Source organism: Sceloporus occidentalis, unplaced genomic scaffold (genome assembly GCF_023333645.1).
Source record: "Sceloporus occidentalis isolate IW3139 unplaced genomic scaffold, rSceOcc1.0.p SCAF_439, whole genome shotgun sequence".
In the NCBI taxonomy this organism is placed as follows: Eukaryota; Metazoa; Chordata; class Lepidosauria; order Squamata; family Phrynosomatidae; genus Sceloporus; species Sceloporus occidentalis.
The window spans coordinates 205001-221084 of NW_028317419.1; the positions used below are offsets into that span (position 1 = coordinate 205001).

Below are 16084 nucleotides of genomic sequence, written 5' to 3' on the forward strand. Positions count from 1 at the left end.
TCCAAGTCCAGACAATAACAAGCAAACGGATCCGGGCAGCCGGAAACTCAACAACACGCCAAGGCTGCAATTACAAGCGCTGCTAATTGGTGGTGATGAAGGTGAGCGCGGAGCGCTTGGACGGCGGCCGGGGGGAGATTTATGGATCTTTCATCAGTGACTAAAACACTGAGCTAATAACGTTGAATTATTACAGGACGGGAACCAGTGGCGGCGGCCGGAGCCGAGAACGTGTGGGATTTATATCACAAACACCCATTTTTAAGAGATTTCACCCCCAAAACAGCGTGGTTAACAGCCCAAGAAGGTACACGTGAGCTTCAGGGTGTGTCCAGGGTGTGTCCAGGGTGTGGCTGGAGGCGTGGCCAAAAATCACCAAGACTTTCAGTTATTATGGAAAAGGGAAAGACAATAAATACCAAATATTGAGCTTTTTACATGATGAGCAGCACATTGCACATGTCCGGTAACCGCCAATGTCCGTAGCGATGCCAACACCACGCGGCAATCTGGGGTCTCCTCCCCAAAACTGGGTACCTTTGGAATGCCTTGGAAGGCGGTGACTTCCAGACCCACCTCATAGAGGAACAGTTGGGTGGTATGGGGCAGGAACAGAGCCCACAGGTCCAACACCAGATTTAAAAGGACATTAAAGCTGAGCTCTGGGGCTGCAGAAAACTGCAAACCCCAAAATGCTCAGCCAGACACACACACTGTTCTTTTAGGCTGATGGCAGCTCTAATCTGGCGTTATCTGGGGGGCTGCCAATGGCCCCTCGGCGAGAGCAGTCTAACAGCTAATGTTTCGGGTTATTTGCACAATATATTGGTGTCCTGATGACACCGAGGAGATTGAAATGTTTCTCAGTCTCCAGAACACTTTGCTTCTTCAGACTTTGCTTCCTTTCTTGTTGCGTTGCAGGCGCATTTAATTAAACTCCGACACCATGCGCCGAAAAGATTAAGTGAACTTCTAATGCAAAGAAAATAAATCTAAACTTTACATTTTTCATTTCATCAAATGTCAGCGCGGGGAGGATTGTAATGGGATTTTTATGACTCGGATTAAATAAAGGAACCTCTTTTCTCGTTTGATCTGAAATCTTTGTAAATGGATTGCGCCTGGGGACTGAAATGCGCGGTTTTCTAGGCTCAGGATGAATTTGCCCCCCCCCCCGGGGGCAGGTCGCCCCGCATGGTGCTGTACACTCATCACGGCCAGGAGCGATATTACGGCGCTGGCTGAGTTCCAGAATATTACCCGTGATTACGAAATAAAGAAAAACGCGTTTCCCTGTCTCTGCGCTCTAATCACTGGTCTCTGCGCTCTAATTACTGGTCTCTGCGCTCTAATCACTGGTCTCTGCGCTCTAATTACTGGTCTCTGCGCTCTAATCACCGGTCTTCAAGCGCTCTAATCACCGGTCTCTATGCACTCTAGTCACTGGTCTCTGTCTCTGCATTCTAGTCACCAGTCTATCGCTCTAGAAACTGGTCTCTGCACTCTAATTACATATCTCCATGCAATCTAGTCCCCGGTCTCTGCGCTCTAATCAGCGGTATTCAAGGGATCTAATCAGCGGTCTCCATGCGCTCTAATCACCGGTCTCCATGCGCTCCAATCACCGGTCACCATGCGCTCTAAGCGCTCTAATCACCGGGCTCTATACGCTCTAGTCACCGGTCTCTGCGAGGATGCATCTGGGACTCGTCTGCGGAGAAAGGTTAAGAACAGTTGATTGGGGCGAAATCCCTCACACTCAGTGACATTTGGGAAATCTAATTTATTGATATTATGTAAATCTCTGCAATCTTGGGAACCGGGTTGAGTTTAATTATTTCTCAAAAAGCCTTCGGGATAAAAAGGAAGCAGAAATCTGCAGATCATCTCGCCAAACGCTCGCGGGAGAGCAAAGGAAGAAAAACGTCAGAAAATATTCCCAATCCTCGTTAATATACAGAAAAAAGAAGAGTAAAATCTTTCAGCTCCCTGGAGGCTCCACCTGCGCATGGAGAGACCTGAGAGACCCACAGGGGTATTACTACCTTCACAGCGGCAAAAATACCCCGCAGGGCACAGAATACAATCACTTTTCTTACATATTGATTGGGGATTTTTGACTGTTGCGGAATATTTTGTGCCGTCGGCTGACTGTCAATAAACGTCATCCGTCGGACCCACAAAGTTATATAAATTCTGATTAATTCTGAGGGTGAATCCCACCAAACATGCGCCATCTCCAGGTCTCTACACCTCGTAAAAGAATCACTCATTACAGAAACCTCTGCCGGTCGGTGATTTGGGGGCATGGTTCTGGAAATCTCATGTTCTGATTGGCCTTGATTGAATGTATAAATCTATTTCCAGGGTGTGACACGTGGGACCCCCCATGTCAGACGCAAGACCCCGATTCGTCCCCTGCCACAGTATCAGGACTCCAACGCCCGTATCAAAGTATCCCGACGGAGCGGCTTCCGGTTACTTGTGATTTAGTGTCGAGCCCCCGGGGAACCCCCCCTCCTGTACCAATAAACGGAGGTTCCACGAATCGACGCAGGAATAATCATTTCAGGTTTTTTGCGTTTCCGAGTAAATTGTATGATAAAAATATTTCAAGGATATTCGGCCCCAACGCTGATCATTTTGTGGCTGCGGGATGCCGGCGCCTGCCGGCCGGAGCCAAAATTAACTGGAAATGTTTAGAGTAGAATTTTCTTACATTTCGGTGTTTACGGGAAATATTTGCATTTTCTCCAAAAATATTTGAAATTTCCCACACTTCTTAGTTTCCCGGACCTGCTCCGGTGGCCGGTCTGAGGGACGCGAGTGCAGCAAACATACAATAACCAGTAACATGAATGAAATAATAAACGTCTTACCGGTTTGACGTCGTACGCCAGCAGAACGTATCTGAGATCCGGGGACACCGAGTATCGAGACGCTTTAAACGTTACCTGCAAATACAGAGAATGAAGAAACAAAGTAACAGGCGATCCCTGAGGAAGAAAGATTAGTACGCAATGAGTGAAGGTGAGTACACTGTGAGTATGGGTTGGCACTCTGAGTACAGGGAGAGTACACTGTGCATACAGGTGAGTACACTGTGCATACAGGTGAGTACACTGTGCATACAGGTGAGTACACTGTGCATACAGGTGAGTACACTGTGTATACAGGTGAGTACACTGTGCATACAGGTGAGTACACTGTGCATACAGGTGAGTACACTGAGTACAGGAGTACATTTAGAGTACTGGTGAGTATACCATGAGTAGACATGACAAACTATGAGTACAGGTGAGTACGCTGAGAATATAGGTCGCTCATCCCCGTCTCCACCACCTCTGCCCATGCGCCGGGAGCGTTAGTTGATTTGGAACTGGTCCATTATCGCGTGTCTTAGTGAGTGCAGACATAGGGTTGGATGAAGTATGTGTAACAATGATGTATAAGTGAGCCAGCGCTGGGGGTCTGCACATGGAGCTGTTGCTCAGGGAAGGCAGTTTCTGTAGAGTTCAGTAATTACACGAATATTCTGTTTGTAAACTCGCTATCGAGTAGAAATGTTTGCGCAGTGACTCCCGCCGTCTAATGGCTGCCCCTTTAACAGCTAATTTTGGAGTGAGAAAATGCCCAGAACGGCCCACGATAAATGAGCAATAAATGAAAACGCATGAAACCAGAGGCTACGAGTCTAAAACACGGGCACAATCTATAAATTCCATTCGCTTTATGAGATTCTAACGTCACCCGATAAATCCAACATCGAAAGACCCCCACTGGCCCCGCAGCTTGGTTATCGGGGGCCCTGGGAAGTAACTGTTCCAGGCGAGGACATGTGGATCGCAGACACTCACATTACTGAATCTGCAAGTTGTTTTGCGAGTGTAAGCTCATGCGATCTGAGTTGAGTTTGGTCAGCTGACTTAACCCTTCACTTGACTGACCACTTGACCTCTTAGTGAATAGACTCATGAGAGGTTTGTGAGGGTAAGAACTCTCACACTGACTCTTAGCACAACGCAGAGATAATATCCGCAGTCTCTCCCAACCCCCCGAAAACCTCCCGACCAGAGACAGAAAATCACTTACAAAAGTGGAGTTTTCCAGAAGCGCCGCCGTCTCGTTTGTTTCCGCATTGAATCTGAAGACGGAACCGTCCCGGTCTCTATACACAATTTCATGATCTAAATAAAGAAGAGAAATTTACTCCAATTTACCAAATTCAATGACAGAATATCACAAGAATTATACTTTAAACACCACGCAGGGGGTAGAACCCTGCCTGTCGCTGCCCACCCTGCTCCAAGGGGGCACCGCACTACACCGAATGGGACATTAACACATCGGAGCTAGATACAGGAACAACGGGAGGCAAATACATCACATTCCGGAAATCAATACTAATTCCAATATCTATCGATTTCCTCCAATTATTGATTTGCCAGGGGCGACACAGTTTGTTTGGAAGCCCGGAGAAAGCTGCCCTCCGCGCATGCGTCCCGGTCGCTGCAAATTACAATATTCTGAATTTTCAGATAAAATCGATGAGTAAATCAGTCTGCGGCCCCCAACGCGTTAGCGGCTCGTGCCGTAAATGATCATTAATGACGGCGAAGACTAACGGCGCTCGTTACTGACCCCCTCGCTACCAGCTACCCGGACCCCTTGTCTGAGGCGGAAGAAGCTGTTAATCTTCCTGATACCATGACAACGATCTCAATAAAAACTCATTGAAAATACTGGCAGAGACATAAAGTTCGAGGAGATTTTATTCAATGTTTTTATATCGTAAGCGGAGCGCAGACCGGCAGACGGGTTTCGCTTCACAATACTCCGCGTTACACGGCTCCTACCAGCCGCCGGGAACGGCTTCTCCTCCTGGCCCCCGCACCAGGCACCGGCCCCGGGGTAGCTGCGGGCTCTAAGGCCGGGGCCAGAAGGAAACGAGGCAAAAATCAGGAAGCTCTCGATACATCAATACGCTGCAAATACTCAAAACATGTGGGTCTTTGATGTAAAGCAAATGCACGCGTGTGCCTAGCGTGTACATGTTTACTCAGTGACACCCGCTATCGGGGTCTCACATAAAGAGCGATGGATAAATCTGGTTTGAAATCCTTCGGGACGGGGAGAGTCTGATCCCTCAGCTCTAATCTCGTTATTATTGTAAAAAGAGACTTTATCTCCGGGCCGCGTCTTTAGAAATAATAACGGTGATTTTCTAATGCGAAATAATCATTTTAGTGCAAATATAACATTTTCATTGGAAGAATCTTTTTTGGGGAAAATGAATTGGTGAATTTCTAAATATTATCGGAAGCGCTTTTAGAAAGTGAAGTTCTACATCGTTCCCGGCACAGCGAGGGTCGTTCCGGCGGCGAATGTCCGCACTCTGCGCTCGCTCGCTGATGTCCTCTGATGACAAAGAATTTGTGGAAAGGGGAAGCGGCTGACGAGAAAACTCGTTCAGAATCAGCCCCGCAGACGCGCATGCACATAACGCGCTTCCGCATAACAGTACAAAGCGCTCTGACCCCTGATTATGTCTCCTTACTTATTAAAAGCCCACAACCACAGACGAAGGTGAAGGCGCCTCTTACGGCTTCGTTTCCTAGAATGAAGAATTCCCGGAGACGACGTCTTAAGTGTATATTAATCTATTGTCATTTTAAGAATGATTCTGTGTAACCATGGAGACGAAGTCCTAGCGTGCAATTTACCAATTCTGACTGCTGCAGAAGTTAATTCTCCCAGAAAGCTCATTTTATTGATTCTGCTAATTATTCTTTCCCTTCGTCCTGCGGGATCTCGCCATCTTCTGCTCACGGGTCCAACGGCGTCGTTTTTCTCCTACAGACGCTTCTTTGGGTTTTTTCCCCCGATACATTTTCAGTAACTTTTAATATTGGCTGCCACGTGCTGGGTCGCTGCAGTGGTGAGGATTCATGGATCCCCATAGATCTCACGGGAATCCACAGATATTCGGACGTGGCATCTGTCCACGGACCTTCCCAACGCTACTGTCTGAGAGAAGCCATGGGAATGAAATCCTAATTACTAAAGGCTGGCGAAGCAGAGTAAAGGAGCTCGTCACCGATGTGATTGTGAGGCTGGCTCCATGTGGCCGAGATCATAATCCAAATGCCACAAAAGACTACAGCCGGGGTGAGAGTCACACGTGTTAGAGGGTATTGGGGTCCGTGCCAGGATCGGGGGCCATTAAACCGTCTACGTGTTTCATGAAGCCAATCGAAGGTCTATAAGGCTTCTTTGTTCGTGGGTTCCGGCCGTATGGTCATCCTGTGTTTATGTTTTTCCTCCCCAGCTGTAGAATGTAGCGTCGGTTCATGCCGTGAATCTTATTAGAATCTGCCGTGTGATGATGAAGGATAAAGCCTTGAACGGGACTCCATATTTATTCTCTCCAGGACTGCACTCGGAACGCCTTGACTCCGCATCGCGAATCGCGTCGGCTGTCGGAGGCGGATAGGAAGCTCACGCGACTCGTTACGGGAGAAGAGCTCGCATCTCACCGCGAACTCTCCGATCCCCGAAGTCTCATTAGAGGTCGCGGCCGAGGCGCGGATCAAATAAACAAAAACAGCGGAGTTTCAGAGGAGTCCTAATAAGACGTTAACCCTTCCTACACAGAATGTGGGTGACAGTGACATACAGAGTGACACAGAAACATAAAAACTGAAATGGGGGTCCTCAGGTGGTCTCCCACCCATGCCCCTATCACGCAGACAACATCTCAATGCAGATTGTACTGAGGATGATGGGAGTTAGTTACTTAGTATTAATGGCTGACCATGCCTGATTAGCAATCATAGGAGACCGCATGGGAAATAGAGATTTGCGGACCACCCTCGAAGTGAGTGGAGGTGGCCGGGCAGGTAAAACGCGAGCAGAAAGTGGTTCCTTTCCGTGACAAATGGTGAGGATGGCAGGTGGACGAGTCCCAGCACTCACAGCCAGCGGCCATCGACAATTCCAGGGAAGAATTATGAAAAATTCCAGTTCATTTTTTGCCAATTTGTCTTTTTCATTAGGATGCAAACGCCGATTCCGCGCTAATCGCTTCCGTTCATTTACAGACACGACTCAGATTTCTGGCCGTTTTGATCAATTTAATGATGACCTTTAATTATTGAAATGTTTACGAAAAAAGATAAGAGTTTGATTTGACAGCAAAAAGCCCACGATTTGCATAATAAAATCTGGAATTGTACGAAGGATTTAAAATCCCCTAACCCTGCAGGTACAGCGGGTCAAATACTTCGGTTTGGGTGAAAAAAGCCGCGTTTGGGGATCCGTCCATGAAATATTTCCATTTTCTGTCCGGCCGGTCCATGCAGCCGCTTCCCGAGGCTTTCGTCAGCATCGCGGCTCGGAGTCCGGGGGACATGCGGAGTTGGTGACCTTGATGGCTTTATCTCGGCCTTTATTAGTTTATAACTCTAGTCCACCATTGTCCCCAGAGCTGACATTCTATGCAGAGACAGATCTGCTGATGGAGACAAAGACCGCATGCAGCGTCCATGCTTGGTAGGGGTCAAGAAGCAGGTTCTTTGAATCTCTGCGGATGGCGCATGCTCTGCTGCCACGTAACACAGAATATGACGTAATAAACAATGATTATTTGCTTCATGGTTTGACTTTTGGTTTATTTGAATGGCTCGGTATTTCCTCTCGGTGATGGAAAAGATTCGGTTCTTACCGTGAATCCACCTGGGCTCCGGATCATGGATGGAAAATTCCTTCCGGAAAAGATCTTCCAGCGTGAGGACGGTTTCTGAGGAGTTGGGAATTTCATCTAGAAAAAAAAGACAAAAAGGTCATTTAAAGTCCAAAATCTTCACCTCCTTTTTTCTGAGGTTAGTGGCTCAAAAAAAAGGGTTTCATATACATTACAGGTGCGGGCGCCATGACGACATCCCCGACCGTCTGTCGCATGTGCAGGCGGTCGGCTTACAGAGGCCTTCATACTAAAGTCCAGGCGTCTCAATAAAAAGGCTGTCTTTATCAGAAAGGAGTGACGTCTCCTGGACTTCAGACCCTCGTGTCCTACCCATCAGTGTTCAGGGGTTCCTCTGGATTTGTGGGGTTACCCCCTTGGTTTTGGGTCCATTAGCGTGACCCTCATGCACTCTACAGACGCAGCGAAGACGCCACGTTCACCCACCAGGGACTGGTCGGCTTTAGTCTGACGCTGTAATGGAGCCCAAAGCTTTGTATACAGACACCAGATAATTCTCCCGTGTGGGTCTCCACGCTGCCTCCCCACGTGACTCATCACACATTCTAGGACAGTATGTTGGTATGGACCGTAACCAAGTTAACACACGTGACATTGTATCTCTGCGTGGAGGGGGCTATTTCTACATCCCCCATTTAGGGTTATTTACAGCCCTTTGGAAAAACCTTCTCTGACCGACAGAAAATCACCCGTTAAGGGACCGTCAAACATCCTCGAAGACGATGGCACCGGGGCAGGGAGCTCCCATGGGGCATTTTCTGTTACAGAGAAGAGGCTGGGTGGTTAGAAAAGTCATTGTTGGATTTCGAGCAAAGGCACAAAATATTTTCTTTAAAACCGGCTTCGTATGACATGCGTTACCCCCCCGGCCTGCGCCTGTCCTCCTCCCTGACAGATAATTAAATGCATCTCGGGGGTCAGATCCTGATTGCAGCCTTCAAACCGCAGGAAAAAACTTCTACAAGATCAGCATAAAAAATGCATGCGCTCTCGCTTCACCTTCCACGCGAATCGCGGCTCAGAATAGTAACGGACTCTCCGAGGGACTAATTAACACCAATCACCATCTCGGCCCCCCGACTGGTCCAGATTCCAGCAACAAATCTACCGGTCAGGTCTCGTAATCAGCGACCGGCTCGAGTGACGGCCACCCGCATGGTGAAGCGCACTCACTTCTCCGCTCGTAACAGGAACGGTGTGTTTAGTCTACGGGGCGATGGCGACTGGAAATCATCGACGGATGGAGGATGTCTCGCCCGTCCATCTCGCAAAACAGAGAAAAGCCAAGGGAGGGGACCACAGAAAGGACTCAGTCAGGGTGTGAGTGCTGCCACCCTGCAGACACCCTGCTGGCGTTACATGGAATGGCAAGGAAGAAAAAGAAAACCTCATGCAGTCGCTTCAAAATATTTCAAAAAGTCAGGGCAGCCCAGATGCCATATTGCCCCTCGTTTCCCTTGCCTGCCCTCTGCTGATGGCGTCCTGGGAAATATATATCGCATGCGATGGTGAAAACACTCACCTGGTGTGAGGAGGATGACGGACATTGTAATTAGTGAGCAGACCACCAGGATGACAAGCAGAGCGATGGCAATTCCCTTCCAGTTCTTCTGCGGCGGGGCGCTGCTTCCCAACTCCTAGACAAAGATAAAGTGAGCGTGAGTGTGAGTGTGAGTGTGCACCCAGTTCCCGAAAAAATGAGCTCACATTTCCTTTATACAACCTTCATTGATAACCCCCCCTCATGGCACTCTCAGGGTGCGTTTGATGAGCCTCGTACCCCCTACAGGGTGATTTAGGGTTAGGGGCTGGGCAGGAATTTTAATTTTTTTATTCTATTTGTTATTAACCCCTTGCATACCATAGGGGTAACCCTAACCCCCATGGTTAATAGTTCTTAGTACCCCTGTTTTTAAAAAATATATTTTAATGTAACAGGGGCTGTAATTTTGTGAACTTCGGACGAGGACATGAGATGTCACACTGAACCGCATGCCCTTGCCTGAACCTTGTAAAATGTAAAGTCGCAGACGACTTGCAAAGATTTGGGCCAAACGTTTTACCCAAAACCGGGAACTTGTAAGCGTTCCAAAAGTAACATTTAAATGAATTGCAGCACTGGGCCTGGGGGGCCGTGTTACCCCATACAATGACATCTGTCCCCCATTGGGTTATTAATCCATTTCCAGGATGTATTTATAAAGTCACTCGTTGTTAACCCTTTCGTCACCAGGCGATCAGTAAATGATTTGTAAAGTGTTTGGGGCCCTCTTAGCACTAACAGTTAATCAATAAATGGATCGGCCTAAACTGGCCAGTCATTAATTTACAGACTGTTATCTACGCATTTTAAAATGATCTGATTTCACCCAGAACGTGCTCTGAATGAGCCAGCGCTTCCTCTCGCCTCTTACTGGAAAGATTTAAACCGGGCAATTTGGGGTGGATTCGGTCCAAAAGCTTAACTTCAGAAAGCAAAGAGCAGGAGATCTGGGAGCGATGCTCTGCTGCTGCTGGAGCTCAGAAATACCAGTTAATAATGCATGGGGGGTTAAATACCAGTTAATAGTGCCTGAGGGGTTAAATACCAGTTAATAGTGCCTGAGGGGTTAAATACCAGTTAATAATGCATGGGGGTTAAATACTAGTTAATACCGCATGGTCATTAAATGCCGGTTAATACTGCCTGCGGGGTCTGAATGCCATTTTATATTGTCTAGTAGGTAATACTGGTGTATAAAGAGCCATTTTAGAGCAAAATGGTAAAAATGGAGCTGTTGCCATGGCAATGCCTGGATGGTTCCCCCCGATCTCTCATCACATAGAGTCCCTAGCGTGCGGAGCGAGTTGGGCTCAGCAGGCGCTGCTGAAATAACTGAGATTTTTATTTTATGGAAATTTAACCAAATGACTCGGTGTCGGCAAAACGTTTCAATCCGACGGCAAGAGGCGTCTTCAAAGGCTCGTCTTCAGCTGCCGGATTCCAAGAAACAGACTTTACTGCCCCAGACGGGGCGTCTGAGGCCGGGAATCCCAGAACCCAGCTTTATGCGGTCTAAAGGGGAGCCGGCATGTTTAACCCCTTCAGTATCAACTATGTACAATCTCAGATAAACTGCCTTTTGGAATGCACAACCGCTGACTAGAGTGTAAGCTCCTGGGAGCTGGTTTTGTACCAGTTTGTTATTGTGTGATTTTAAATAATTTTACTGATTCAGTTGTAACAGCGCTACGGAATCTGCTGGCGCTATATAAATAAATGTAAGGTTACACAGGGTAATGGAGGGGTTTGGAGGGACCAAATTGAGGTCTTAAAGCCTCCGGACCCTCCTTCAGCGACCCTAAATACAGCGCATCGGACAGTGGCTCTCGGCGCAGCTTTGCGGGTCTTTCTTCGGTTTTCTTGTGACGTTGGATAAAGAATTTGCTCTCACAGGGAACCCCAACCAGGAGCGTGAAGCTGAGACCCCGCAGCACATCCTCGGGGGGCTTCATCAATTCCATTCCCACGGATCCTCTCTCTTTCCAAATAACCCTTTTTATTCCACGCAGGTCCCGGCTGCGTTCTGCTTTGAAATAAATGAGATTTGGTTTCTCTGGCTGAGCTGCCGTCCGCGGTTCTCCACGCCAGGTTTCGAAGCTCTGATCTCCGCAGGAGATCTTCTTAAAGCCCCAGGAGCCTAATGCAGCCATCGCTGAAGCTGGAAGAACAAGAACCTTTATTTGAGGAGCGATTCATCTTTTCAATCTTTTCCACAAATGAATTATAAGTGAGATGCGATTATCTGCGGAAACGCCGAAGTGGAGCCGGAAAAGGGACTCTGAATGTTATTTTTCTGTTGTTTTTTTAATAAGTGAGAAAGAAATAAAATATGTTTCAAAGTAAACAGAACAAAGACACAAAAGCTGGAGAAAGGCCAGCGTTAACCCTGACCCCGCGCTCAGGGGAGAAATAAAATGCTGCCGGCGCCCCGCAGATCTGCCTCCCTCTGGGTAATTGGGAGCAGCAGTAAGAATAAAAAAAACACTTTTCTCAGAAAATTTCCAAAAAATCCCCATCTGGGGCCGACAATCAGAGGCAGGGAAGCTGCTGACGAGCGTAATTTATAATAATAATATCAATTTTATTTATAATAAAGCATTTCCACTAAATGCGGGCGGCGGGGTCTTTCTGATGGCGTCCAATGACTGAGCGGTAAAATCATCCTACCGGAGGACCATGCGCAGCACACAAGGCAGCGGCACCGGCAGATATTTCATGGAGCAAAGTGATATCGGGAAAGTCTGCCCAATAAAACAAAGAGTCTGCAAAGAATTGAAACATCAGGACTTTTCAAACTAATTCTGCTTCTAATATTCCGAATACTTGGAGCTGCTCGCTCCATTCCATAGTAAATAATCAGGTACCAGAGGAGGAGGGATTTATCGATATCTATATATTATTATCTAATATTATTGATTTACAGGAGAAAGGGATCAAGAAGCTACAATCCCATTTTACTTAAAAAAACACATCTGCCGGGGGGCTGCTCTGCCCTCAGTCTGCCGGATGGCTGCTCTTTACCCCCTGGTCTGCTGGGCGGCTGCTCTTTGCCCTCAGTCTGCCGGACGGCTGCTCTTTAACCCCTGGTCTGCTGGGCGGCTGCTCTTTGCCCTCAGTCTGCCGGGCGGCTGCTAATCACCCTCAATCTGCCACGGGGAGGCTCGTTGCCCTCTGTTCGCCGCGTGGCTGCGTATGATGCTTCTGTTTGGCGCTAATCTGGCTTCACTCGGCACCCGTTTCGGAAGAGTTTCTGAATTATTTATGGCTTCTCGGCCTTGGCTGTATAAATGTTTTATTAGATGTTTTCGATCTGCAGTTCATCAGGGTCTCCAGCTTCGTTCGGCTGCCGGGTTTCCACCCCTAGGCGGCTCCACTAAAAGAATCACCATGAAGACCGACCTGTGAAGAAACGTCCACAAATCCACCTTCTACCTCAAGCTGTGAAAACTCAAACCTCCATCCGTCTTTGGTCTCGCCTTTAGGATAGCGATCGCACGCGCACTCGATAAACGTGATGGATCCGTCATTTTATTCGGTGCCTATTCTCCATACGGTGCTGTTTACAGATTAGAAAAGCCCCATCCGTGTATTAGAAGCCCCAATGTGTGCAGCCCATGGGGTATTCTGGGGAAGTCGGGGTCAGCAGCATGCGGTGGAAGCCCTTACTGTGGATGAATGGCGCCGGACGCCCCGACCGCGCCGGTTTAATGTTTAACGAACACAGAAAAACGAGCGGCTTCATCTGAAGTCACCAGCGTTCCTCGGCATCTCCGCCACGTCCTTTCCATACCCTGACATGCGCCACGTCTCCCGCCACGGACACCAAGTCCCAGCTCAAACCACAATAAGACCGTTTAATAAACCATTTCCGCGGAATAAATCCAGACCCCAAAGAACCCCAAGCGTAAGGACTGGTAACGCGCGGATGTTCCTCACGGTAAAATCATCATCAGGAAACGTTAGACGCCGAGCCCATGAATGTTTCAGTAGAGAAGCCGCGCATCCTTTGGGCACCTCAACACGTTAACCCTTTATGGCCTGTGCTGGGGAAGTATTGGGGTAACCATTCCGTCTGCGCTCAGTCACCTCATTAAAAACAACTAAAATACCCCCAGTGGGGGGAAGCGCATTGTAGCCTCCATTAACTTCAACATTTCAGTCTATGGACTTCATTTATTTTGTAACCCAGTGTATACTCATTATTACTGGTGACGGTATACCCTGTGTTACTGCTGACAGTATACTCATTATTACTGGTGACGGTATACCCTGTGTTACTGCTGACAGTATACTCATTATTACTGCTGGCGGTATACCCAGTGTTACTGCTGACGGTATACTCATTATTACTGGTGACGGCATACCCTGTGTTACTGCTGACAGTATACTCATTATTACTGCTGACGGTATACCCTGTGTTACTGCTGACGGTATACTCATTATTACTGCTGACGGTATACTCATTATTACTGGTGACAGTATACTCATTATTACTGCCGGCGGTATACCCTGTGTTACAGCTGACGGTATACTCATTATTACTGCTGACGGTATACCCTGTGTTACTGATGACGGTATATTCATTATTACTGGTGACAGCATACCCTGTGTTACTGCTGACGGTATACTCATTATTACTGGTGACGGTATACTCATTATTACTGCTGGCGGTATACTCATTATTACTGGTGACGACATACCCTGTGTTACTGCTGACGGTATACTCATTATTACTGGTGACGGCATACCCTGTGTTACTGCTGACGGTATACTCATTATTACTGCTGACGGTATACCCTGTGTTACTGATGACGGTATATTCATTATTACTGGTGACAGCATACCCTGTGTTACTGCTGACGGTATACTCATTATTACTGGTGACGGTATACTCATTATTACTGCTGGCGGTATACTCATTATTACTGGTGACGACATACCCTGTGTTACAGCTGACGGTATACTCATTATTACTGGTGACGGCATACCCTGTGTTACTGCTGACGGTATACTCATTATTATTGCTGACGGTATACATTGGAGGAAAGGGATTTGGACCAATTGATGGTACTGGGGCAAACGTAAAGCTGGGTAACCCACCTACAGGGTTATTGAAAATGGAGTGAATTCAAGGAAATTGTAATTATCAGAGATTGGGAAGAGCCGCGGGGCCCCTATCTGTCACCCCGTCTGTCGGACACCGGCTGGGGACCAACGCTCCATTTTAATTATCTTTTCCTTTGCTATTGGCAGATTCTGCACTTCAAACGCGGTCACGTCGCTGATAATTAATCTTCGTAATGAGATGTCCCATGAAGACAGATTAAGATTCTGTAGTGAGGAAGACTGAACGGGGAGGAAATACATGTTTGTGAACGCGTTTAAAGGTCATTATCCACAGAAGAACGATACCACGAGATTACGCAGGAAAATGCTGCCTGTGGCCCCTGCACAGCCGTCCAATCAGAATGCGGGGTGCAAATTCCTGACGTGAATGTGTCCTCGTAGGAGTAACTTCGCACTGCTCTCCTCCGGTGTGCGGCCTTCCTCTGGGTGGCAGCATAACCCCCTCAGCCCCACACCGCGCATGGTGGAGAGTCTCACCATTAGACAAACAATACATTCTGAACCTGTTCCCAAATCTCACTGACCGACTTTCACGTTATAGCCCAAGCTCTGCTCTACAAGTGATCTCAAGCCCTTCGCAGGCAGGGACTCGCATCACAGGTTTATGAAACCCAGCTATGAAATTTGTTTCTCTCCTATTTATGCAAATGACCTGCTTCTCATTAACAAAACATAATAAAACATGATCTAATAATAATTAATATACATTGAGCACACTTACCTCTATACCCCATTTATCATACAGCCCCCAGGTATTATACCCAACTATCCCCCTTATTAATCAGCCGTAGCAGGACCAATTAATAAAAGTAATCGGTGGAAGCAGTGTAGTAGCGTTCGGATGGCTCCTCGGCCTGGGGGTAACCGCATAGTGAAGGGAAAAAAAATCAGCTCTATACAGTTTCAATAAATAACATTTACTGGACAGATAATACCACTTTCTATAATAACAAAACCCAAAAAACACAGGTTCAAAGAGACTACTCTGTCTATTCTACAAAGGTAAATGGATTCAAATCCTCTGCCTCCGGGCCTCCATTTCTGCAAATTGATCAATGATTTCATCAAAGCTATATTCATGTTCACTATATATTGAGCCAGACATTGGTGGTGGTACAGCATAACTCCATTACTATATACTGAGCAAGACATTAGTACACAGTGGTACAGCATAACTTCTGTCACTAAACCCTGTCAATCCTTGGTCTGGTCCTGTAGTGAGGATCTGCTTTATGTTTATCCCATGCCGGTTTACATTACCTCACTGTATTACCCTCTACCACTGCTGCTGGGAGACTGTTCCATTTCTCAGTTACCTTCTCAGTTACCTCTAAGCCTCTGACCCTCTAGTTTCAGACTATGACCTCTTGTTCTAATCTTTGCTCCTCCTTTCAAAATAAGTTTACTTCCTGTAGTGATGTCATCACTCCCTACAATTTTGTGATTGCCCATCCAGTGGTGTAATTGCCCCATCTAGCAAGACCATGAAAATCTCATGAGCAACGGCATATTAACAATGGGGCAATTGACGCATCTGCCCCAGGGACCATAGTGGCAAGTGGACACCACTTGCTTCAATGTAATTGATGCGTTTGCTGCTCTGCACAGCAGCCTGGGTATTTGCCACAGACAGACTAAATTGGAGGATTAGA

The 16084-nt window shown here is 47.3% G+C and overlaps 1 protein-coding gene across 2 annotated transcripts in view; it reads right to left on the minus strand.

Moving 5' to 3' along the window:
- LOC149272575 (inactive dipeptidyl peptidase 10-like) overlaps positions 1–16084 on the minus strand; it is a 36576-nt gene that overhangs the window by 17241 nt on the left and 3251 nt on the right. The window contains exons 2-5 of one of the 2 annotated variants that reach the window (XM_089506941.1): positions 9285–9396; positions 7724–7819; positions 4093–4187; positions 2880–2954 (exon numbers count right to left, since the gene is read on the minus strand). In XM_089506941.1, the coding sequence (XP_089363067.1) occupies positions 2880–2954; positions 4093–4187; positions 7724–7819; positions 9285–9309 (291 nt within the window). In that variant the 5' untranslated portion in view covers positions 9310–9396. Of the gene's footprint in view, positions 1–2879; positions 2955–4092; positions 4188–7723; positions 7820–9284; positions 9397–16084 lie in introns of those variants that run through there. The other variant, XM_089506940.1, reaches the window with a different exon arrangement.